Below are 24,199 nucleotides of genomic sequence, written 5' to 3' on the forward strand. Positions count from 1 at the left end.
GGATGGGGAGGGACGGTGGGAGATGGTCGGGGAGCTGGGTGGAGGGTCAGGGGAGCGGTGCTTTAGGGTAAGAAATTGGGCTGAGGCTGAGGGGTGGGGGGAGAGCTGCCCAAGCGCGGTCACCTTTGCTCAGTGACGGAGCCTCGAAGCTTGCCCGGGGTTGAGCAGCTACGCGGGGGCGGGTGAGGCGGGCGAGGCGCGATGGCTGCAGCCGACGAGCTGGGGAAGGGCAGGGCTGGGGGCTGGCCCTCTCCCTCTAGCTGATGATCTGCCGAGGTCGTCCGTAGCCCGTCATGCCCGCCTGGGACGCCCCCCTGTTGCTGCCCATCTGTAGGCCGATGACATGTTTCCCCTCCTGCAGCTGGCTCTCTGTGAACTCCCTCTTGTGCTCCTGGGCTTTCCTGCAAGAGGGGAAACCGGGATAAAGACTTGTCAGGGCTGCACATTTCATCCCCCCACCTTCTCACTCCTGCCCCCCTGCCCCGCGCTGTTTCCTCTGTCGCTTCCTAGCTCGGTCCCATGTACCCCCCATCTCACTTCTCTTGCTTCCTTTACCTGGCTCGCCCTGTGGACCAGGGAGACTGGCAAGTATCAGGGACCCATTTCCTCCCGAGCCTAGACCTTCACTTTGGGCCTTCCAGCTATCTGCTTCCCCTCCCCCCTGGGCCTGACAGCCCAGCCTAGGCCGCCTCCCGCTCCCCCACAAAGACACCCGCCCAGAGCACAAGGAACCCCCCGGTGGCCACGTACTTCATAAACCAGTTGGGATCTCCACGGTAGTGCCCGTCGTTCTTGGTCACTGCCAAGCTGCCCAGAGCCATCAGGGTTCTCTGCACGGCTGCCAAGTCTTTGCCTGGGGGAAGAAAGGGCGGATGGGGCCGTGAACTTCAGGGCCATGTACCTGAGACTCCAGGGCAGGGCCTGCCCCACCTCTCAGAAAAATGGCCACCCCAGGGGCAAAGGTTGTCCCGGGATCAAAGGAAGCTCCAGGAGACCCTCTGATGCCCTTGGGTCCTGCTCTGCAGACCCGTTGGTGGCCTATTTTGATCAGCCCTCATCCCTCTGCCTCAGCTTCCTGTCCGGCACCCGCCTTCTCGACCCCTTTTCTCTCTGTACCTTCGAAGAGGTCAACGGTCTGGAACATGTCAGTCTTGGTGACCCCATAGTCCTCAGCCGCCTTCAGGAACTGAGCCACCTGCTCCATCTGCTTGAAGACCATGGATGGAGGGTTCTCGGGCACCTTCACCGGCTTGGAGCCGTCGGGATACAGGCTGTTCACCAGCTTGCTCAGAATCTGCCAGGCACAGGACGCAGCTGGGCACTCAGCTCGGGGCGCCTGCCCCACGACTGCAGCTGCGCCCCGGCCCCCCTTCCCAGGGTGCCACTCACCACGCCATTCTTCAGCCAGACCTGGAAGCCCAGGCGCCCGCGGTCCGGACGCCCCACATCTGGGCCACACTGCACTACGATCCACTCCACCAGCCGCTCCTCCAGCTCTTCGTCATACTTCTTCTCAATTTTGGATTGCACTTCGCGGCTCATGCCATAGGAAGGACCCTTGTTGGCCATGTTGAGGGAGAGCTAAAGCAGCACAGGCCACAGAAGGGAAAAGGTCAGAGGATCAGAGAACAACTCTGCTTTCACTTGTGCTAGGCAGGCCTTCAGGCTTCTAGGAGGATGGGGGGCAGGGGGTGCTACCCATCCTAGACATTTAGCTCCCCGTTCCCTCGTTTTTTTTCATGGCACTGCTCTTCTGGGCCAGGCTCATCCCCTGAGTCCAGGAAGGCTCTGAAGTTGGAGACCAGAGAAATGGGAGACCAGATCTTCAGAAGTCTAGAGCAAGGGTCAACCAATTTTTGTAAGCAACCAGACACTAAGTATTTTAGGCTTTGCAGGATATGTGGTCTCTGCCATTGTAGCAGGAAAGCAGCCTTAGATGATACAGGAACAAGTAAGCACGGCTTTGAGCCAATAAAACTCTCTTTACACAAACAAACAGCACAGCACGCTGCATTTAGCCTATGGGCTGTAGCTTGGCAAGGGTCTAGAGCATTCTTTCTTTGCCAAGATTGGCCAGAGGCATTGGAGACACGTTCCAGAGGAGGCCACACTGCTCTCCCAAAATGAAGCAGGTTTCTTTGTGCAGCCAGGCCTGAGACGGTCCTGCCTTACCTGTCCCTCCGCTGTATCCTCTAACCCCAAGCTGGAGCTCCAAAACCACAGCTCTTTGCCAGGTCAGCTCAGCCTCTGGCCTGCAGAGGCTAAAGGGGCTCAAACTTATCCACCCCTGGCAAGGTCTAGGAAGCCAGCAAAACCCAAGAGCTTTTGGTCAAGAAGCTGTCCTTTCTCAGGTGAGTCAGGAGACACACACACACACACACACACACACACACACGTGCACACAGAGAGAGAGAGAAAGAGAGAGAGAAAACACTGATAGACCCATAGACTCTCTCATACCCTCAGGCTCCTGCCACTGTCGTAGCTGAGTAACTGAGGAGGCTGAGCCCTCCAAGGAGATCCCAGAGCCAAGAATCTGCCAGCAAGAGCGTGGGGAGCCCCTCCCCCTGCCCTGAAAGTCTGGGGCCGGCACGGCTGGGGCGAGCCTCAGGATGCAGGGGGAAGGCTGTAGCAGCAGCGTGGGCAAGGTAGGCCTCTGGGCAGACGTGGCTGGTCAAGAGGAACCTGACCTGGCCCCAGGTATCACCCAGAGCTCACCGGAAGAGCCCTCTGAGAGAGGTACCAAATGAGGCCAGACCCATCACCTGGCCTCAGAGAGGGGAGATTGGGAGGGAGAGAATGACCTCAGGATGGGGGCAGTCGGCGCGCTCCCCCGACTCCCCCTCTTGCCGATATCAGACCCTCTCCCCTGCACCACCTGCACCACTGTGGGGAGCTTGTCATGGTCCCAGGTCAGCTGCCCAACCCTTCCTTCCCCCACAACTGACAACTTCCCTGCATTCAAGTCCCCCATCTGTGCACTGAGGATGATGTCACCTCCCTCAGAGAGCTGTGCCTTCACCCAGGCACTGTCTGTGACTCCCTCCCAGATTCACCTCCTGGTGGTGACCTGGGAGACCCACCCCTGACCCAGGGATAAAAACTGTTGCTCCCCACTCCGGCCTCCACCCCTTTTCCAAGTCATCCCCTGAGGGGACAACAAAGTTTGAGAGAAAGAACACGGGGGATGGACTCATTTGATTCCAGTCACAGGGCAACTCACTTCTCACTTGTCTTGGGCTTGTAAAGCTCCAGAAGGCTGGGCCACCTCTGAGCACGGCCACCCTCATCTGGCCAGTGATGCCAGAGAATCCAAAAGCAGAGTCTCTGTTTTCCTATAGACAGCCCAACCCCTCCCTGCCCCACCCCTGCTTCCCAACCACCTGAGGGCGGAGACTAGTGGTCCGGGAGCGGGTGCCTTCAGCCCATCCTTCATCCTGGGCCCTGCTCAGCCTTCACCCACCAGCCCAGGCAGGCAGTGCACACCCCACCTTCCCCACCCTGCCCCCTTGGTCTTCCCCACCCACCTACCCTCCCAGACCCTGCGCCCGCTGTGAGGAGCAGGACAGAAGCAGAGTTCCGTCAGCAGCCCCCACCCCCCGGCTTTCAGTCTAAGAGATTCAGAGCAGATAGTTGAGGTGTCAAGGCTGGGTGACAAGCACGTGAAGCTGCAGCCCGTAGATCCAGAAGCAATATCTGGATTTTTATCAGAACAGGGAAGGGGATGAAATGCACCCCACCCACCCCAACCCCACCCTTCTGCCTCCCAGGGATGAGTCTGAAAGCGGAGAATTCCAAGAAATCTTAATAAGTCCTCTGACCAAGACCTCCCCGGTCCCACCCTGGAGCTGCGGGAAGAAGAGAAGCAGAGGGAAATGGCTGCCAGGCAGCCCACCCAGAGGCCTTTCCAGACAAAGGCTCCTGGGGCACCGCAGGCGGGCCAGTCGGACTCTGCTTTGACCTCCCCTCCCCTGAGGGAAGGGACAAAGGCCAGCGGCGAAGGGACAGCGTGCACCTGCTACTGGCAGGAAGCAGGGGTCTCTCCAGGACCACCGGCCCCCTCTCTCTTCGAAATAGAACACAGCCAGTAGGGGCAGGCACAGGGGGCTCTCTGAGATGGCAGGAGGGATGGCTCCTCAATTCTGGGAGCAGAGAGGAGCAGCCCTAGTCACTGCTGCCCTGTGGACAGCAACCACTGAGGGGAGCCAGCCAGACCCTTCGGGAAGGGCCCAGGGTCCCGGACCCACCCAGCCCTGTGCAAGCCACCCAGGACAACACTACAAAGCCCTGACGGTGCCCACCCCTCAGCCCTCTGCCTGCTGTGGGGTCACCTCCCACTTTCAGAGGATGGAAGGAGCCATGTGTTTAGAAAAAGCAGCTCTCGCAGGTCCCCGCACCAGGCCACCTGACTGTTCCAGGGTACAAGAACTTAGGGGTCCTCCCCACTGCCTCAGTGGCTCCCTGGGGCCTCTGTGCTGCTCAGACCCAAGTGCCCGCCAGCAGAACACCGCTCTGCGGCACTGGTAGGCTCGCACACCTCCTCACCTCAACAGACAGAGCCTTGGGTCTAACGCAACACCTGGAGCCCACCACACACCCTGTGGGTATGACTGTGGCCAAACATGGGGAGCCTCTCTGTCACCTTCTCTCTCAGGTCTCCACTGTCAGTCCCTCTGGCCTGCCAAGCCATCTTAAGATCAGCCTGGGGCTGCCCAGGCAAGTACTCCAAGTACGAGATTCTAGCAATGTCACCCATGTCCCCCCACCCGGGCCCTCCCATTGAGCTAGGGCCACCTCCCCACCTGGAGATCAGGAATGCACACGGAGAGGATGTGCTTCCCCAGCCAGGGGGTTAGAGACCAAGGGCCCCTGAGAGCCCGTCTGCAATACACCCACCGCTACTGGCAAGCCCCAGCCCGCCTCCCCTCCAACCAGGGGATACGTGCACTTACAGGGGTTCCTTGGGACTCGCAGGCGGGAATGAGCTCTCCGTGTCTGAACTTGGACAGACAGGATGGGGCGCTGGCTGGGTGGGGGTTTAAAGGGCCGCTGCTGCTGCGGTGATGTCAGCCTCCCCCACTGGCTCACCCTTCGGCCCCCTCCCTGCCAGAAGAACCCGGCCCGGTCCCCACCCCTGGCCCCCCCAGTGACTGCACAGAGGCTCCATATTTGGGGAAAGACACCAAGTTGGAGCAGTCTGCCGGGGGCTGCCCGAGACATTCTCTGCGTGCTTTGGAGATGGAGCCGGCGGGGCGGAGCTGCGCTGCCGCCCGGGAAGCAGCCGGGAAAAGCCTTTTATGGACAGGACCATGAAGGCCTTCCCTCCTGTCTGGCCTTAGGGCTGCTCCTTCGGCACTGCTTCCTGCCCCCGTGTTTGAGGGGAGTCTGGCTAGAGAGAGAGGGAAAGAGCTGGGGGATGGGTCCCTGAGGTTTGGCGGGGAGTAACCCGCCACCCTGTCTTCCTGAGGGTTTGGCTCTAGTTGGAGATAGGAACTACCCTTTACCGAGGACCTGGCACAGGCCAGGCACTTTGCAAATGCTCTCATTTAATCCTTGCAGCCACGCGGTGGGACAATTACTGACCTGTTACAGATGAAGAAACAGACTCGGGGTGCATGTCTCACCCAAGGCCACGTGGGGGGCTGTGAGTGGCAGAAGCCGGATGTCCCCGCGGGGGGGCCCCCCCGTGTGGGAGCTGAGAGGCTGTGAGTTGTAACCATGCTGCTCCGGCTGGGAGCTTCCAGTAGGGGTGGGTCTTGACTTAGATGCTTTAGCCAGGGTGGAATCTGAGGGCTGGGCAGCAGCTCAGTGGACCCTGGCCCCCATCCAGAGGGTCTCTAAGGCCTGGCAGGGCTGAGACACCAAGGCTGGGTGGGAGGCTCAGTGACGCTCTCCTCCCTGCCTCCCTGCCTCCCTTTGGAACAGACTGAACCTCCCCTAGAGAACAGACTGGACTCCATCCCTCCAGGAAGGAGACTCACTCCTATGTGGCTTACACCTGGCCTCAGGGGGGTGTCTGGGGAAGGGGTAGAAGGTGAGACTTGCAGTGGGTTCTCCAGGCTGCCCGCTGTGGCACCACCCCACCCCCTTTCCCAGGGCAGCTTGGCAGGGAGGAGCTAACACTCTCCAGTGGACACCGGCACACCCAGCACCTCCGGGAGGGGGTCAGCCAGGCCTGGCTATCGGGGGAGGCCTGCCCACCTCCCGGCTCAGAGCCCAGTGGCACAGAGCTAGAGTGCCCCCCAGTGGGCTTTGCTGGGAAGAGCAGGGAGAAGGGCGGGAGATCAGCTAGATGGCAGCAGACTCCTGGTGAGTTGCGAATTCACTAGCTTCCTAGCCGCCCCAGATCTTAGCATCCTAGGCCCATTGGAACCTAAATCAACTTTCTAGGGTCATTTCAAAATTCCCACTTCTGGGAGCCTGCCTGCCACCCATGCGCACTTACCCACCGTCTTGTGTTCCCCCACGGACCTCCTCAGCCTTGGCCTGCATTCCCTATTAAAGTCCTGGGGCGGGGCGGGGCGGGGGGGGGGGCGGGCTGGGTGGCTCAGTGGGTTAAGCATCCAACTCCTGATTTCGGCTCAGGTCATGACCTCTCTGTTTGGGGGTTTGAGCCTGCTTGGGGTTCTGTCTCCCTTGCTCTCTGCCCCTCCCCCACTTGCTCTCTCTCTCAAAACAAAAAAAAAATCCAAAAAAAAAAACCCTTAAAAAAAAAGTCATGTCAGGAAGTCCTGCCTGCACATGTAGCCTGCCCAGCAGGGAGAGGCTCAGTCAGAAGTGAAACCGGCCTGACTCGTAGGTGGGGAGCCAGGTAAAGGGGTGGCAGATCTCAGCGGCGAGCTGGGGCTGCTACAGTTTATTCACTACACTCTCCTCTCTGCCCAGCACAGTGCCTGCCATGAAGCCGGCCCCTGGTAAGTATTTCCTGGATTGATGCTATTGCTCAAAGGACAGGAATAACCTTGGGGAATCGAGGACACGTGGGGAAGACAAGGGGGGAATCTCTTGTTGAATAGAGAAAGGTAGACCAGGAGAACCCGAAAATGAAGGACCTCTGCCCCATCCTTCATTCGCAACATCTCCACCCAGAAAGGAGGAGCAAACAGGGGCCCAAGAACTGCGTCTGGTTGTTTCTTTAATTGAATGCAGACTCATTCATAGAAAACAGAAATGCAACCATAGCATGGAAACAGACATTAAACGGAGTTCTGAAAAAAGATCCAGATCCACCTCCTCTCCTCAGCCCAAGGGAGAGCTGTAAAAACAAGTTGGGCAGATAAGATGCACTCCCATCCCCAAGGCAGAGGCCTGACCTGACCTCCCCCAGTCTTGGCATCTGGAATGGACCAGTTAGGGGGAAGGGGATCGAAGGACCAGAGCAGCCAGGGGGCCCAGAGCTGGGGCAGCTCAGTGTAAACTTCAAGGTTTCATACACGTATATGTGTGTGAATAACACAAAACTTGGCCAAAGACAGGACGGAAACACGGGAGCCAGCCCTGGGTCCTAGAGTGAGGCTGGACTGGGGACACTGACCGGAAGATCATGTCCCTTCCTGAGCCCCCTTCTAAGATAGGCACTGGGGCTCCCGCGGCTGTGAGGAGACAAGAGGAGCTGGGCGCCTGTGTCCCGCTCCTTTGCCCCTGGACATTCTTGGGCAGCGTCAATGGCACTGAATGACCCCCCAGTGGGGGCTTGGCAGGACTGAGGGCCCAGAAAGAAAAAGGAAGGAAAAGGGGTGAATTCAACTTTTCCTCTGATCCTGGTGCCAACATCAGTCTGGGAGCCGACGGGACAAGCAGGTGACCTCTGAATTCAGCCCCTCAGATCAAAGGCGACTCTCACACACGGGCTGACCCTTATTACTACAGAGCCGGTCCCAAGCACAGGTCAGAGGGGGGAGGCAGCGCTGCCTGAAGCCCCTTTTAGGCCATAGCACCAAAAGCGTGGCACCAGCTGGCCAGCCTCCAAAATCCTACAGCCCATGCATCCTGACGGGCAGTAATGGCAGTCAGGTATGGCCTCCAAGGGCTGTCAGGCCCTGGTGCAGGACAGAGAATCAGGCCCAACCGGCCCTGGCCTAGAACTCGGGGAGAAGAAAGGGCTCGCGGTCGTAGGCTGGTGGGGAGGGGAGGGACGGGCAGAATGCAAGGCATGAGATGGGCAGGGCAACACTTCCCTCCTACCTCCTGCAGAGGGACAGGCGGAGAGCCGACGGACAGGGCCCCTGAGAGGCCCTCAACACTGAGAAGCAGCAGCAAGTGGCCAACATCTGGGGTCTTGCGGGAGCAGGCCTCCTCTCTGGTGGAGGGCAGCCGCCAGGCTCACCGCTGTGACTGTCCCGGGCCCAGCTTGGGCCTCGTCGTCCCGCCACCCCCCACACCGGGCTGCAGGGCGCGGACGCACACCCCCAGAGCTATGGGGGCTCTGGGCGGGAGGCAGAGGAGCTCAGGGCCCCGTGAATAGAGCAAGGGGCCTGGCTCCTGCTAGAAGACATAGATCTTGTCCCGCTGCACGGTGTCCAGGTCATCGTCCAGTGTCAGCAGCACCTGGGGGGGGGGGAGGGGGGACGCGGAGTCAAGTGCAGGCAAAGAGGCGGCCTTGGCCTCTCCCCGTGCTTGGGCAGAAGGGTCTCACGTACCAGGAATGACCCGAACATGGCAATGGAGGAGAGGAAGTGCCAGATGTCGTGGTCGTCAAAGAAATCCAGGAGGATGCAGTCTCGGTTGTGCTCCCGAGACTCTGCAGGGGTTTTCTGGGGAGGAACGGGGAGAGCTGCCTGCGGACGCTGCCCGCCAAGGCTGGGGCCAGACCGGTGCCCGCTCCCCCTGGCTGCCCTGCTCCCTGTGCCAGGCAGGAGAGCGCCCTCTTTCTGACTCGCCCTTGCCTCGTCTCCCGCATCTAAGAAATGGCTCTTCCAGGTTTCTCCCTGAGGATGCTGGCTTCTGCCCTTTCCTTTCCTTTCCTTCTACTTTAACCCTCAGCTTCTTCCGCCCTTTATGTAAGAGCACAGGGCTGAGATCACCTGGAGGCGCTAGAAGGCCTCAAAAGCCTCCCAACTTGGTTCTGTGCCAAGGGGACTCTGCCCCCTCCTCTAATCAGTGACTCCAGGCTCACTTTGTCTCCACAGTATTACAGGCAAGACACACAGCCCTGCTCGAGGACAACAGGGGCTCTGACCTGTGGGCCACGGCCTAAGGCGCTGGGGGTCCTCCATGCTCACCCATAACCCCTCTCCAGCAAACCCTGCCCAGACATCCCTGAGTCCACGGGCCGTCTGTGCCACACGCTGAGGCCACTGAGAAGGTGACACCTGCCTTGCCCTCAGGAGTTCAGTCTTCACTTAGCTCCCAAATTAGTGCATTCACTGACTCCAAATCTGCCTCATCTAGTCCTGCCTCTGCCTCATCTAGTCCTGCCTCTGTAACGTTACTCAGGTCACAGCATCTGTGGACCACAGGGCCCTTTCTCATCACCCAGGGCCTTTGAGGCCATGAGCACAGTCTGCCTCCTCCGGGAAGCTTTCCTGGATCTCCTAACTCTGTCCTCTGCCCTCGTGTCCATTCCTCCTTCCTCTCTGGGCCATACCTTCACCACCTGTAATCATACTGCAAAGAGCAGTCCAGGAACTGATCATCTCTCTCTCTTCAACTAGATTACAAGTACTTCAATGGAAGAGACCATGCTAGACTTAGTTCTGATCACAGAATTGAAGCCTGATTCATGGCAGGTGCCTATGAGGGGGAGGGGAGAGCCCGGTGTTTCTGGCTTCAAACCCCAGCTGTGCTACTCATTGGCTGTGTGACCTTGGGCAGGTCACTTGGCCTCTCTGAACCTCAGCTGCCTCATGAGTAAAATGGGGACATCCTCATGCTGGCATACTGAAAGCTGGGAGGATTAAATGAGAAAGCAGCTGCGAAGGAGCTCGGTAGGTGCTCACAAACCATGTCTGGAAAGAGAACTGGGTGTTTGTTGGTCACGAGGAGCCTGTGGGCGACCCCCCACCTTCTTGGCAGGACGACTACTCACCTGCCAGGTGCTGAGTCCCTGGAAGAAGAAGAAGAGGGCAAAGCCCCACACCACCGAGGTGCAGACAATGCAGAGGAGGGGGATGAGCTTGATCCGTTCACCACTGCGGAGCTGGGTGGGGCAGGGGGGTGGGGGTGGAGAGCAGCCTGAGGGCCAGGCCCTGGGCCGGCCCATGCCCCCGGCCTGCCCTTGATGCCAGTTCCCAACACACAGGAAGGGTCCTTTAGGAAGCCATCTTGGATCCACAGCATCACCTGACCCGGCTACACATCTCAGCGTGCTCCACGCCAGCAGCCTGGTGTCCTCGCCCCTGACGCCCGCCCTGCCTAGGCCTCCACGTGCCCGGAGCCCTGTGCCGTCAGGGCGGACTGGCCAGGGGGCTCTCCTTACACTGGATGGCACCAGTGTCCCTGGGGAGCACCTGGCCCTCAGAGGCTCCAGCCTAAGCAGAGGCGGGGAGCCCCACCCCCACCCCCTCTGCACTTCCCAACTACAGCGGGCAGGGCTACCAGTTTCATTCTTAGAACATGGAAGGGGCTCAGCAAATGGGTCTTTGGATACAGCTGGAGTACATGCAAGAGACTTGGGCCTTTCACCTCCCCAGACTGGCAAGGACAAGAACGAACAATTCCGGCTCCCTCTCGGGGCTACTCTGAAGCAGACTGTGCCCATCTCCCTCCCGCAACAGCAGGGTGGCCGGCAGGGGAGGCCGAGCCACCCCCACTCACCTTCATAATGATGTAAAAGGCAAAGTAGAGAAGCAGGTTGCAGATGCCAATGGCCAACAAGTAGGAGGCAAAGTCATTGGGGCGCATGATGAGCCCATAGGCAGCCCTGGCAAGGGGGGAAGGGCCACTGAAGCAGGGCAGGGCCAAGAGCGAGGAAAGGGCTCTCCCTCACTCCTACCCCACGATTTCGTATGATGTGAGGCCGGGTTCAGAGGCCCACAGAAATTCTAGAACCCCACGTGCCGACATTGCTCTCCTCAGCCCCCATTTCTCACACCCAAAGCTTAGAATTTGTCCGTGGCCCCCACGGCAGCCAGTGGCTAGGCCACGGCCCCAGCTGTCCGCCCAGCCAGGCTAGCACAGACCACGGCCAGACTCACAGTGACCAGTTGATAATGTTGCCCATGACCAGCAGCACCATGCGGTCCTGGAGGGAAGCAGAGACACGGGGACTGAGAGAGGGGAAGAGAGACAGGGACAAAAGTGGAAGAAGGCCCAAGTCAGCTGGTCCCCCCGCCTCGCCTGGGCTCTGGCTTGCACCCCGCCCCCCCTCCCGCCAGAGGGAAGAGAGTAGATGTGGGGGAGGGCTGGGAGGCCGGGCGGTACCACGTAGAGGGGCCCGCTGCACTGGCGGATGCAGTCCGTGTAGAGCACGTGGAGGATGCGGCGGCAGATGCCCGAGTCTGCAAGAGGGGACAGTGCTTGAGGGCACGAGCTCCCCTCCTTGTCCACCCCGGCCCACGCCAGCTGAGAGGACCCCAGGCCTTCGGAGGGCACAGCCACGCCGACCCTCATCAAACTGCTCACTCGGTGATTCTTCCAGGGCCCCCAGCAGGAGGGCAGAACCCCAAGCCTGCGTGAACCCAGGTCCCTGAGGCCACCAACCTCTGGCCCCTCCCACACGCCCTGCCCTGGGCAGGCCCTCACCCAGCTTCCAGCGGCCCATGTAATAGAGCTGCGTGCTGAGGAGCAGGGTGGCGATGATGTGAATGACCGAGAAGACGATCCAGAATGCCGTGTTCCCTTTGCCGAAGACCTGGGTGGGGGGGGGGGGGGGGTGCCATGGCAGGCAGAGCTGAGGAGGCGCTGAGGAAGGCCGCTCCCACAGCCCGTTCTTCCTCCAGGGGACCCTGTGGCTCACACAGGAGCCTGGGGAAGGGGGAAGGTGCCTCAGGGAGGGAGCAGGGATCTCGCATGCGGGAGGTGGAGAGGGTGTGTGTGCGCATACACGTGTGCACCCTCCCTACGGGGTGAGTGTGAACACGGCGGGCCAGGGCCTCACCACGCCCAGCACGGAGAAGAAAATGACGATGGCCAAGCAGGCGTAGGCGCTGTAAGCGCTGGCGTTGATGTCTGGGTGCCGCTTCTGGTAGAGCTTCAGCATGCACAGCCCGGCAATCATGTACATGAACGACGTGTCTGGGTGGGGGGGACATGAACGTGCGCTGCAAACACAGCCACCAAACCTCAGCACGGACCTCCCAGCCCAGGCGATCGGGGCGGCCGAGAGCCCCCCCACCTCATCATGGCGACAGAGCCAGCTGGTGGTGGGCGGACTCCGGTCCCTCAACAGTCCCTGTGACACCATGCTGTCGCCCCACTGGCTGCCACCCAGTTCCATTTCCCCCGGCAACAAGGGCAACTTAGTCTGAGCACCCTGAGATCAGGGACCATATCTTAATTATGTTCATTTTCTCAGTGGTTATACATGAGAAACACTCAACAGATGAAGGAAAGAGCACCCAGCTGTCTCTTCTGGAAGCTAGGATGTGTGCACCCAGAGCTGGGTTGTGGGGACCCCCGTGGGTGACCGTGGGGATGGTAGGGGACGGCTCAGCCAGGGAAGAGGGAGGCCCCGCTCACCAAACTGGAAGTTGGTATAGTTGGGGCAGACGTGATAGCAGGCACTGAGCAGCCCCTCCATCATCAGGGCTGTGCCCATGGCATAGAACAGGCCAAAGTGTTTCGGGATCCCGCATTCCTATTGGGGAGAAGGAAGAGAAAGAGAAGTGAGGTGGGAGGAAAATGGGGAGGGGGGCGGGCCGGCGGGCAGGGTCCCAGAAAAGGGAGCGCATGAGAGAGGAATGGAGTGGGGTGTGGGCCAGGCCAGGCTGGGCCTGCTCAGAAAGGGTCTGGAGCTGAGCCCTCAGTGGGCAGATGCTCTCTCACCAGGGCGTAGAGGTCGTTCCGCAGCAGGGCCCGGTTGTGGTTGATCTCCCGCTGCAGGATGATGAGCAGGAATAAGAGCCCCAGCAGGATGTACCCCAGGTTGCTTAGGATGTTGTTGAAGGCGCTGGAAGGAGCGACACAGGGTGCGTTGCCTCGGCCCCGTCTTCCGGCCTCCTCCCTACCCGGGCCAGGCATCGGCAGAGCCCCTGCCCCCACCCTAGCTGACCCAAGGCCATCCCCACCTGAGGTTGCCCAGGGGGTGGGCACAGAGGAAGTTGTAGTAGCAAATGTCCTGATTCCCTGTGACATTCACCACCTGCAGCAGGGCACGGGGGCACAGAGAGGACACGAAAGCACCTGACTCAGCCAGAGCCCAGGAGAGAGGGAGCCCGGCCTGAGCCCAGGCCATCCCACCCAGCCCCATTCGACAGGACAGGAGAGCGCCACACAGCCAGCATGCGTGTGCGTCCGTACGCCAGGCCAGTCCTCTTTGGCACGGTCACCAGGTGGGGCTAAAAATCATGGGGCATGACCGTGACAGAAGTTCTTGCCCCACAGTACAGAGAAAAGGGAAGGGAAACCGAGACTGACAAAGTCCCGTGACTCTTGTTGCAAAAACCCTGCAACAAGCTGGGGAAGATGCCGTCATTGAGATCACGCCGCCCCATTTTGCAGATGAAGAAACCGACGCTCAGGGAGCTTAAGCTTGCTCAAGGTCACTCAGCTGGTGAGGCAGAGTTAGGATTTGAACCCGGGTCCTGTGACCTGAGACCTGTGCCTACTCCAGCAGCCCAGCCTGGATTCTCGGCCTGGGGCGATGGTGAGCACACAGCCCTGGGAGGGCACACCCCCCTGGGCCCAGGGACCCAGCCCGGCTGCTCACCGTCTGGTAGGTGATCACCAGCTGCACTACGGGAAGCGCATAGAAGACAGCGATGGTGGCGATGTTCCTGAGGAGTGAGACGATGGCGGCGGTGAGGGGGCAGGCCCCGAGACGCCGCCACACCACCCTGCCAATAACAGAAAGGCCTGGCCGTGCCGCCCACTCACCAGAAGTAGATCTGGTACTTTTTCCGAAGGACGCGTTTGTCCTTGCGTGCCAGGTCGGCCACATAGAGGTATTGCTGAGGAGAAGCTGGAGTGAGACCCGCTTTCCAACTGCCCGGGAGACTGGGAGAACCTCCCCCGACACTCGCCACTGGTGCCCAGGTGACAGGGGGACAGGAGGAGCCCCCCCACCCCCCAACAGGCAGCAGTTCTGCTGGGCGGGGTTCCAGGCCATCCCATTGCTGTTGGCAGATCAGCCCGGAAGGGCTGGGAGCGGACTCGGCTTCCCCTGAATCTATCCTGACCCAGCTGAGCTCTTTCGCTTTGTTTCTCTAAGATGTCACTCCAGAGAGGGGTGCCTGGGGGGGCTCAAGTCAGTTAAACATCTGACTTCAGCTGAGGTCATGATCTTGCAGTTTGTGGGTTCGAGTCTCGCGTCGGGCTCTGTGCTGACAGCTCGGAGTCTGGAGCCTGCTTCGGAGTCTGTGTCTCCCTCTCTCTCTGCCCCTCCCCAACTCACGATCTGTCTGTCTCTCAAAACAACAACAACAGCAACAACAAAACGTTAAGATGTCACCCCAGAGGGAGATGTGCTGGGGCCCGAACACAGTATTCCTTTCCTTGGGAAACCCGCAACCAGGGCCAACCCACATGGCGCCAGACCTTGGTGCGAATGACGTTCTTGTCCGAATCGATGTCAGTCAATGTGTCATAGTCATCCTCCTCCACGGAGCTCATGGAGTCCAGGCGCGGCCGAGTGCCCACAGGGTCTAGGGAGCGATCTGGGGTAGGCAGGAGGGAAGAGTTACCTGGGAGGCGCAGAAGCCAAGGTCTGTCCCCACCCACCTGGGGCAATTGTCACAATTACTAGGCAATGGGAAGAGGCAGATTGTGGACTGAGAGCAGGGGTGGAGGTGGGCTCAGGCCCTGCGAGGAGGTACAGGGTGCTCCTAAGTCCTTGAGGGGAACAAGGGTGGGTTCTGTGAACAGGCCACCAGACAGGTGCCACTCCACCCCTGGCCCCCTTCACCGAACTAGGACTTCCAGACCAGGACACTGAGCAGACCTTGGGTCCTGGACAGAAGTAACAGGACCAAATTCGGCAGAAGTCATGCTGATTGGGTGCCCAGCCATGTGGGTTCTGAGAGGACACTGCCTTGGCCCCCATTGGGTAAAGACCCAGCGGGTTCTGGGGTGCAGGCAAGGGTGACAGGCTGCCTCTAGGAAGAGCACCTGTTCCTTTATCGTGATCTTTTCTTATGCCTTCAGAAGCTTCCTCCTGTGACCTTGCCTGGCCAAAGCCCCCAGAGGCCAGGACATGACACCCCGGCCCGTGAGCCTTCCCCCGGCAGGCCAGGGAGTGAGGTGCTGGCGAAACTGACAGCGAACCAGATCACCTGGCCTGGGGGTAGCTGGGGTGCCAGCCCACCAACATCGAGGTCAGTGCCTGCTTGTCTCAAAAGGCACAAAAGCCGGCATTATTGGTATTAGATGGTGAAGCCATGCACAAAGCGTCTCTCCGGCCCCGGAGCCTACCGGCTCCGGTCAACCGCCCCGGCAGGAGCTGATTGGCAGAGCAGCACCCCCCCACCCCACATCTACCCATGGCAATGCACAGCTGCCGCATCTGGCCAAAGGGGAGGCGCCGCTTGAACCACTCGTGCCCTTCAAAGGAAAGGGAAAGTTACCAGGAAGTGGGGCCAAGGAGGAAAGATCGAGAAAGGAGAGGGGCAGGGAGAAGTAGCCCCTTCCCGGGTTCCAGCGCCTGGCAGGAGAGGCAAACGCCCTTCACCACGTCTCACACAGCCAGCTCCGGCCCCACGCTGCGCGGCTCTGCCCGGCCCGGCTCACTCACCCTGGTAGCTGTAGGAGAGGTCTCCAGTGCCCGAGCTGTCGACCAGCCCGTCCGTGGATCCGGAACTGTTCTCTGCGGGGAATGGTGGGTGGTGAGGCAGGTGGGAGGAGACGGGGAGGCTGGGGTCAGGCGTGGCCGGCTGCCATTTTGCCACGTTGGAGGTGGAAGCCTAAGGAGGCCTGGTTGTGAGTGGGCGAGCACAGCCTCTGGTGTAGACACGTACCAAAGGAACCGTAGTTATAACCCTCGTATGGGGAGCTGCCGGGGAAGGAATCGGCCAGGACCCGGGGGTTACCTGCAATGAGAAGTCAAGGTCTCCTCAGCTCTGGAAACAGCCTGAAGCCAAAAGCCAAGAAGAGAGAAGGAAGAATCCAGAGAAGAGAGACACGGAGAGGCCATGGCGGCAGCAGAGAATGCGCACCTATCCTGACAAACACACCTCCCTGCCATCACTATCAGCTGCCCCGCCTCCCACGTGTCCCAGGGGAAACACTCGCCATCCTCTGTCCTCGCTAAGGACACAGAAAGTTCTAGGAATTGATGCATCTACATTGCCAGCTAGGACAGCGAGCCTCATCCCGCCCAGGGCCCACCCCTGTGTGTCCCCTCCCTCCCCCGCTCTGGATTCAGCTCCTCTGCCCACAGCACCTGGTGCTTACCAAGGAGGGAAGCTGAGAGAGAAGGTCCCAAACAGGAGGGGGGACAGACAGAGAGGGCGGGGTGGAAGAAAAGGAGAGAGAATGAAAGGTTAGCAACCCCCCCAGACTGCGAGCTACGTCGCCTGAGGGGCAGAGACAGCGTAGCCAGGCCCGGAGGAGGAACCAAGTGGCAGCCAAGGAGACAGCCGTGTTAGGGTCATGCCTAGGGCACAACAGCCCAGCCCCATTTCCGTCTGCAGAGTGTTCTTTCTCAGTCTGAACATCCAGAAGGCCCCAGCCAGCCCTTCCTCCTCCAGCCCCCGAAGGAAACCACCCACCGAAACACAAAGCAGACTCGGCCCTCCCTGCCCAGGCCCTCTGGAGGTACCGCTTTCTGGGCAGGCTCGGTCCATGGCCACCAGAAGCGTCTTCTTCCTCTGCCTGCAGGGACAGAATCCAGAGGCAAACCAGGGGGTGGGACGAGGATCCCTCCTTTGCTGAGCTGGCCTGCCTTCCACCCTCTCCACCCCATAACCCCATCTTCCATCTGTGATCTGAAGGTTCCTCCCAGGCTGGGAAGCACTGTGGGCTTTGCCTGCTTGGGAAGAGGGTTGAGGGGAGGGGTTGGTTTCCAGAGGAGAGGCCCCATGGACCAGGGACCCTAAAAGGGGCCTGCCTTCCTATGCCCCGCAATGGTGTGGAGCACCACGCTGGGCTGGCTCACATCCTGCTCAACCCACCGCAGAACAGGGGGGCACCCAGCAGCCCCACTTTACCTCCAGTTCTCCCAGCACGCCAGGAGGATAGTCAGCAGATAGAAGGAGAGAAATATGCCCAGGCAAAAGAGCATACCACCAACATAGGCCTCGGCTGTGGGGAGGGAAGCAGCAGGGTGAGCACGCCAAAGCCTTCCAACATTGCCTGCCAGCGAACACAAGGGTCCGGCCCAAGCTCTCCCCACATCGCCCTGCAAATGTAGCGGCCCAGCGGGGTGAGCAACGGGCAGCTTCCCAAATATGCCCAACTCTGACGTGATTCCTGTCTGTGCTCATGTCGCTCCTCCGCTAGAACTCTCTCTGTACTTCTTCCTCAAGAACCCTACACCGTCCTCAAACACGGTTTCCCTCCTAACACAGCTCGAGGACTATGTCCTCTGGGAAGGCTTCTCTGCCCTGTGTTCCCCGTTAGCCTGTCCTTTGCCCATCACGGCCATCGGCACCCTGCACAGCAACAGGCCCCTGTCCTCTCAACGGGAGCTCCCTGAGGACCGAAGCCAGAACACAACACCCGGCACACAGAAGGTGCTCCATAAATATTTGCTGAATAAAGACTCTGTAAAGCAGAGGCAGCTTCTTTCCCCTTCCACCACAACCCCTTATTTTTATCTTACACTTTCCAGTTTACAAAGGGCTCCATTCAATCACTCAGTAAATATTTAGTGAGCATGACTAAGGGGCCTGGTACGTTCCTGCTAATATTGTGCTAAACCTCACAACCTGTTGAGACTACAGGATAGATCTTGTGACCCACTACAGAGACAGAGAGACTGAGGCTCAATGAGATTACAGTGCTCCCAAGGGGAGGAGAGAGAACCAGAACTCCGTACTTCAACAGTCAGCCACAGGCATCAGTGCCACATCGTGCTGGGACCCACCGCCTGGCCCTCCCTCCCCTTGTGAGCACTGCCAAGAACACTCCGTCTTCCTACCCTGTCAGTCCACTGAGTAGGTCCCCATCACCCTTCCCATTCAGAGGGTGCTCCCTCCCCCAGGACTGAGAGGAAGAGCCACTCAGCCACCCACACTCACACGTGACTGCTCGAGATACCACCACTGACAGGGTTTTTTGGCGGTTCCCTTGATCAACTGGTTCATCTGGAAGCAAAATGTCCAACAGGTGGCTTCCTGGAGCTCGGTTAATGTTTGTGGGCCCAAACCCCGCCTCTCATCAGCTCCACCCATCAGCCACAGAGGCTCTTCTCCCTCCCCGGGAGGGACCCTGCCCTGCCCTCACCCAAGCCAGGCCCAGGGCACCAAAGGTACCTTTTACCAAGGGGTAGAAAGGCAAGGAGCCCCCACAGGCCTGGTCTTCGGTCTTCACCACCACCACCACGTAAAAGCTATTGCTGGGGAAGTCTTTGCGCTACAGGAAGAGGAGGGGGAGGAGGTGGAGGAGGACTGCTTGACTGACCGATGATGACGATGGTTATATCATCATCAACATCAAAGTAATCAGTCATCAGAATCAATACACATGTGCTTTTATACACCTAGAATTTGACTGGGCCCTCACAAAGACCCCTACGAGGTAAGGATTCTCACCGTCCCTGCTGCCTAGGGATCACACGGCCTGTCAGTGGTAGAGCCAAGGTTATTTGGCTCCAGAGCCCAAACCCATGACCCTTCACTACGGCCAGGTGGGCAAATATGTGTGTGACCCACCATCAGAATTCCCACGGGTGCCCTTTCACGGACAGGGCATCAGCCAGGAGGAAAGGTGGAGGGGCCCCGCTGTCTCCGACAGTTGCAAGGCTGGATGTTGTGAGGCAGACGCTTGGCTTCACTCTCCCTGCCCCCAGCACAGGTTTTAGCCTTTGCCAAGGGCAATACTCACCATCAGCCAGGGCCCCTTGTCCTCTCTTAGCTATCGTTACAGGGAACGAAGTAGATGGGACAGCCAGAAAGGCTGCTCTGCTCTTTTCTGCCCCCAAAGGCAACCAGGATTACGATTTCACGCTCACGTATCAGAGGGCCCCAAACCTCGGGCACTGGCAGGCCAAGACTCAGTCTTATCAGTAGGGTAGAAATGGGGCAGGAGTGAAGGAGGAAGGGTTTGGAAAGCTCGTCACCTGGCCACACCCTCCACAGGGCCACACGCATTTCCTACCTGCACAGTGATGGCGGCCTTCTTGGTCATAGTCTGGTACATGCCGATGAAAGCTACATTGTTGTCTAGGTCGTAGACCGGGCACTACGGGGGGAGGAAGAGAGAGGTAAATGGGCAGGGACCTGGGCCCCGTGCCCCCTCTTTAGCAGCTCTGCTACCTGCCGGCGGAGAGCGAAAGGCAGGCGGCTTACCAGGACATCCTGGATGGAGATGACTGAGCAGGGGAAGGCCTTGTTGGAGGTCACCTTGACAATCACCGAGTCCACACCCTCCGGGAACTCATACTTGAAGTACTGAGGGCACAGGAAGGGCAGGGAGAGTCCCATCTCATGAGGATGCTCTCTCCGGCCCTCTAGAAGGGAACAGTGTGAATCTTCTCAGAGTTGGGCGTTAGAGGCTCTCTGAGGAAGAAAGGGCCTGCCCAGAAGCAGCCCTATATTCTTACATCGCTCCCCTCAACCTCAGCTGGGCACTCGGGATACTGCCCCAAGAGGCAAGTAGGAAACGTGGCAGCCACACCTCCGGCCTCTGCACTTCCCAGTCTGCCTGTCCCTTACCACCTGAGGGCCAGAGCTCATTTCCAGCCAGTCCCTCCATGGCGCACACAGCCAACAAAGCCTGCTGACTACTCACACTCCCATGTACCCGCGTCTCCTCCTGAGGGCCGGTCGACAGGGAGATCTTACCTGGGGCTGGGCTGCTGTGGTATTGAAGCTAAACTGCTCCCCGGTCCTGGAGAGAGAAGAGCCCCCCGGGCCCCCGCCACGGTCACTCCCAGAGCTCGGGAAGGAGGCCAGTCCCGTGGTCCCCTCGCATCTCCCCTGCAGACCTGAGCACGAAGTCGTCCATTCGGCTGACCCGGAGCTGGTATGTGGTGTTGAGCGGTGACAGGGTGGACACGTCCACGTAGAAGAACTGGACCTCGGACTCGTTCTTGGTGGGCGGCTGACACAACGTTCGCTCCACCTTTTGGTAGAGGTACTTGCGCTGATACCTAGAGCCCAAAGCAGAAAGTCAGGATGCTATTCCCGTCCCGGCCGGCAAACCACTCCAAGGGAGCAAGGCCCCGGTTCCTCCACTCTGGTTTCCAACGTCTCCTACTCCTTCCCCAGCCAGGCTGACAGGCTCCAGGCTGGCTGGCTCGGCCACTGACCAGCCCCCTGGTTCAGGGAATGGGGAGGAGAAACAGAGGGCTTCCTGGGTGGTCTGAGGCCGTGGACAAGGTGAGGCTCTGGGCCTGGCCTGGCCTAGGCCTACCCCCCTCCCTGATTCCCGGGTCCTACTCACAGCCCTCGTAGGATTAGGGGCACCTGGAAGGACACCACAGCCTCCTTCTGACGGACCACAAACAGCAAAGGAGCCCCCTTCTGCTTGTCCAGGACATTGACTGACACACGCACGCCTTCCGTCTGCAGAATGACATGGAAACGCCCCTCGGTCAGGCCCCTGATGACTCTCCAGAGACTGTGAGCCCTGCCCTACTTGATGCCAACTGCCTTGCTCTTTCCCCATCTTGGTCAGGCTGGGGGGCTATAGCGATGCCCTATCTTCCTCCAGAGCAGCCCAGGCTCCAGGAGGGATCTGCACTGAGTTAGAGGAGAGGCTCTTGGAAGCGGCCCGGTTCTGGATGGCAGGGATGTGCAGGGAGAATCGGGCCCGCGAAACTGCAGGGCCTCGCTTCCCAACAGGAAACTCAATGGAGACCTCGGGCATCCCCAGGATACCTCATACCTCTCCATGTTCGTGGGATTACACATGCCTGCACACACGTGCGCGTATGCACACAGGGACACGGGAGAGCAAGAAGTGCTCCTCAATTTTCTTCCATGTAAGCCAGGAAGCTCCCATTCAACAGCTAATCTGGGGGCCAGAGCCAGTGGGGAGGTGGGCAGACTGTTGAAAAGCTAAGGCAGCCAAACTCCATCCCTAGTTTTGACCGAGGGCAAGAGCCTTGGAGGAGTCACTTCACACCTCCGGGCCTCAATTTCCCCCTCCGTAAACTGGAGACACTCTTGCTCTTGGCACATGGAGGGAAGTACCTAGAACAGTGGGAGCTTAAAGAAAAAAATAATAATAAAGCTAAATAAATCCTGGCAGTGCTTGTCATTGGACTGCTGAGACCCAAGCTCTAGGGCAGCATTTCCCAGAGGGGCAGAGACTACAATCCTCAGGATGACCCCAGATGTCAGGGAGAAAGAAGGAAAAACTAAGCAGGAGGGGATCAAACCTCAGAGAAATAGGCACTTAAGGCAGATCCTGGCCTGCCCCAGAAAGCAAATCCCTCCCTATTCTGAGAAATAACCAGACTCTCACTCTCAGTTCTACTGCTTCTTAGTAATTCCAATCATGGGGGAGAGCTGGGCAGGAGACCATAGAGTCAGGCTGCAACAATTCTGCAAATCTCAGCTCCGCCTGGGGTCTAGACCTCTCAGATCTAGCTACGACCGTATGTAAGTCATGGCTGGGGAAAAAAATGAAACAGAAGGTCAGGGGGAGGTAGGCGACAAACTCCCTCTCTCCTGCCATCCAGCTTCACAGCAGCCTGAGAAGTCCTGCATTCAGCTCTAAGTTGCCTGAGCAGAGCCTTTCCATAGTAGGCCTGTCTCATCCCTAAGGGTTTCCTGGGCCAAGCTAGCCTGCTTCGCCCTGCGCCCAGCCCAGCCCAGCCCAGAAGGGGACGTCCCGTTCTGGGTGTTGAGTAGGGAGCAGGCCGGTGCTGCTCCGACCGCAGCTGGTGGAGGGCGGAGAGTCACAGAAGATGGGAAGGAGACAACTTTAGAAACCGTCCAGTGGGAGCTTCGGAGAAACACTGGTGGCAAAGCAAGAGTCCCGTGCGGTTCTGGGGAAAGGAAACCCAGTCGGGCAGCACGTTCGTGGGCCTCCTGAAAGGGAGTGGACCGACCCCTCGGAGCCCTGGTCCGCTCAACCACTCGCCACCAGCCCCCCGCCCGGCCCGGCCCTCACCCGGTTTCGGGTCACAGTGTGGTTGAAGGTGTAGATGTTGACCAGCTCGCTGTTGACCTCATCCATGTAGGTGCGCTCAAACTCGGCATCTTTCTGCGAGACGTTCTTGGGCCCCAGAACCCCCACATGGCTCTCGACCGAGGCCACCAAGAGCGCCAGGAAGGGCAAGCCCAGAGCGAACATGGCCCCGGCGAGGCGGCAGTGGCGGCGGCGGCAGCGGTGGCAGGGGCGGCGACAGGCGACAGGACACCTCCGGGACAGGTTGCGGCTCGGGCCGCAGCTTCCAGCATCTCACCAGGACCAGAACTTTAACCCCGGCCTGAGATTAGGAAACGTCCCCTCCCCGGAGCCGCAGAGACGCCCCCAGGGAGCCCGGTGGGGAGGGGCGGCGGGAGCGAGGGGAGGGGTGTGGGGGTACGGGTCAGCTCGCGAGGGGCTGAGGGCGGCCCGGACACCCGGCGGCGGCCAGCCAGGGCCGCGAGAGCCAGGGGGCGGCTGGTTGCTGGGAGCTTGGAGACGCCGGGAAATGGGAGGGAGGAAGGGAGGGACGCCGGCGGCGGGGGCGGCCGGGAAGGGAGGGGTGTCTGAGGGTGAGGAGCGTGACAGGCGGCAGCGACGGGACGCCGGGAGGCGCGGCGACTTTCCTGGGGCGCGGGCCCTTTAAGGGCGGGCGGCCGTGGCGGCCCCTGCGCTCGCAACTCCGAGGAGTGCGAGGCGCGGCGCGGCGGTAAACAGCAGGGCGGCCGGCCCGCTCGCTGACGTCAGGGGAAACTGACACAGATTTAAAGGGCCAAGGCCCGGATTGGGCCTTAAAGGCGCCGCAGTTCTCCAACTGGAAGGCGCCACCAACTCCTCCTCTTTCGTAATCTTGCCCGTCCGTGGAAGCTCGCTCTGGTTGGAATAGACGGAGGTTTCCGTGAAGGGTCTCCGAGTGTTGGATTCTTGTTCACAAAGTCTTCTTTGTGCTCAAACCTAAGGATCCACTTCCACCCTCACTGCCTTTACCACCAACATGCTCCATCCCTGGGCCATTTTTTTCTTCTGGGGTATTAAGAAAGGAAGACCTCAAAGAATTAGAAAACCAGACGGGCGCCTTCCCCGGGGAGGGACGGCTGAGGCAGAACTACAGAAGTAGCCTCCGTGGACTCTGCCTTTGAACTCCAGCGGCCTGGAAGCTTGCAGGGCTGTTTCTCCGCTTTGTAGAGGCGGCTAAAAAGCTAATTGAAAGATAGTGACTTTCAGTATAATCTGATGACAACTTCTCTACAAAATATTTTGCCACTGTATTTCAAGAAGCTTAAAGAGCTTTCTTTATACTCGTTGACAGAGTAATTCGACTTCTGGGACTGTATCCTAAGGAAATAAAAAATGCAGATTAAAAATTTGTAGGCAGTAATGCTTATCATTGCGATATTTGTAATATCAAACGTAAAGGAAACAGCCTAAATGTCCATTAATGAGGGAGTGGTTAAAGGTACTATTAGCATGAAGCCATCTCAAATGATGCTTAAGACTTTAAGGAACACGTAAGCAGAGAATTCACAGTATGACACTATATCAACAGTCTGGTTTCCAGATGTGTAGACATGCGTAGAAAAGCACTGAAAAATCTTGGAATTACAAATGATTTTAAAAAATAGTATGTTATCATTTCCCTCTAATTCCAAAAGTAAAGTATCAAAAAGAAAAATCACTGGGCTGTGGTTTCAGAATGTTCTTATGCCTTTTAAAAATTGATAGCATTTCTATGATGTACATAAATTTCTTTTATCATAAGACAAGTATGTTTAAGGGAAAAGAAATGTAGCATGGCTACCTCTGAAATTGTCTGATACCCCCCGTGAAGCTGCATGGGCCAGTGGCTTGTGAGAATTCTGTGCTCAAG

The 24,199-nt window shown here is 58.9% G+C and overlaps 2 protein-coding genes across 3 annotated transcripts; both read right to left on the reverse strand.

Annotated features, from left to right (window-relative positions):
* Window positions 1-65: 65 nt before the first annotated feature.
* TAGLN (transgelin) lies at window positions 66-5,060 on the reverse strand. The gene is made up of 5 exons (XM_039229332.1): window positions 4,953-5,060; window positions 1,390-1,581; window positions 1,117-1,294; window positions 751-853; window positions 66-401 (listed from the first exon to the last, which is right to left on the reverse strand). The coding sequence occupies exons 2-5, from the start codon at window positions 1,567-1,569 to the stop codon at window positions 257-259; spliced, it is 606 nt and encodes a 201-aa protein (XP_039085263.1). The 5' UTR covers window positions 1,570-1,581; window positions 4,953-5,060; the 3' UTR covers window positions 66-256.
* Window positions 5,061-7,115: 2,055 nt separating this feature from the next.
* Window positions 7,116-23,017, reverse strand: SIDT2 (SID1 transmembrane family member 2). Of its 2 annotated transcripts, none has more exons than XM_039229326.1 (26): window positions 22,315-23,017; window positions 20,638-20,759; window positions 20,180-20,344; window positions 20,037-20,082; window positions 19,542-19,643; window positions 19,351-19,434; window positions 18,507-18,606; window positions 18,273-18,338; window positions 17,241-17,334; window positions 16,853-16,905; window positions 16,050-16,121; window positions 15,827-15,898; window positions 14,635-14,753; window positions 13,975-14,048; window positions 13,808-13,874; window positions 13,167-13,240; window positions 12,925-13,048; window positions 12,619-12,736; window positions 12,038-12,174; window positions 11,683-11,791; window positions 11,362-11,438; window positions 11,136-11,182; window positions 10,756-10,861; window positions 10,028-10,138; window positions 8,640-8,753; window positions 7,116-8,547 (listed from the first exon to the last, which is right to left on the reverse strand). In XM_039229326.1, the coding sequence occupies exons 1-26, from the start codon at window positions 22,495-22,497 to the stop codon at window positions 8,485-8,487; spliced, it is 2,499 nt and encodes an 832-aa protein (XP_039085257.1). In that variant the 5' UTR covers window positions 22,498-23,017; the 3' UTR covers window positions 7,116-8,484. The 2 variants fall into 2 exon arrangements, with proteins under 2 accessions (XP_039085257.1, XP_039085258.1); XM_039229327.1 differs by having other exon boundaries at window positions 20,661-20,759; window positions 22,315-22,403.
* Window positions 23,018-24,199: the final 1,182 nt, after the last annotated feature.

Source organism: Hyaena hyaena, unplaced genomic scaffold, assembly GCF_003009895.1.
Source record: "Hyaena hyaena isolate Hyena2069 unplaced genomic scaffold, ASM300989v1 scaffold_37, whole genome shotgun sequence".
In the NCBI taxonomy this organism is placed as follows: domain Eukaryota; kingdom Metazoa; phylum Chordata; class Mammalia; order Carnivora; family Hyaenidae; genus Hyaena; species Hyaena hyaena.

Excerpts from the sequence above, each read along its gene's own strand:
- TAGLN (XM_039229332.1), bottom strand. The coding sequence starts at position 1,569 with ATGGCCAACAAGGGTCCTTCCTATGGCATGAGCCGCGAAGTGCAATCC. Across the intron at positions 854-1,116 it reads GACCGTTGACCTCTTCGAAG|GCAAAGACTTGGCAGCCGTG; the intron begins GTACAGAGAGAA and ends TTCTTCCCCCAG. Across the intron at positions 402-750 it reads GATCCCAACTGGTTTATGAA|GAAAGCCCAGGAGCACAAGA; the intron begins GTACGTGGCCAC and ends CCCCTCTTGCAG.
- SIDT2 (XM_039229326.1), bottom strand. The coding sequence starts at position 22,497 with ATGTTCGCTCTGGGCTTGCCCTTCCTGGCGCTCTTGGTGGCCTCGGTC. Across the intron at positions 13,241-13,807 it reads TGGTGATCACCTACCAGACG|GTGGTGAATGTCACAGGGAA; the intron begins GTGAGCAGCCGG and ends GCCCTGCTGCAG. Across the intron at positions 12,737-12,924 it reads GGAACGACCTCTACGCCCTG|GAATGCGGGATCCCGAAACA; the intron begins GTGAGAGAGCAT and ends TCTCCCCAATAG.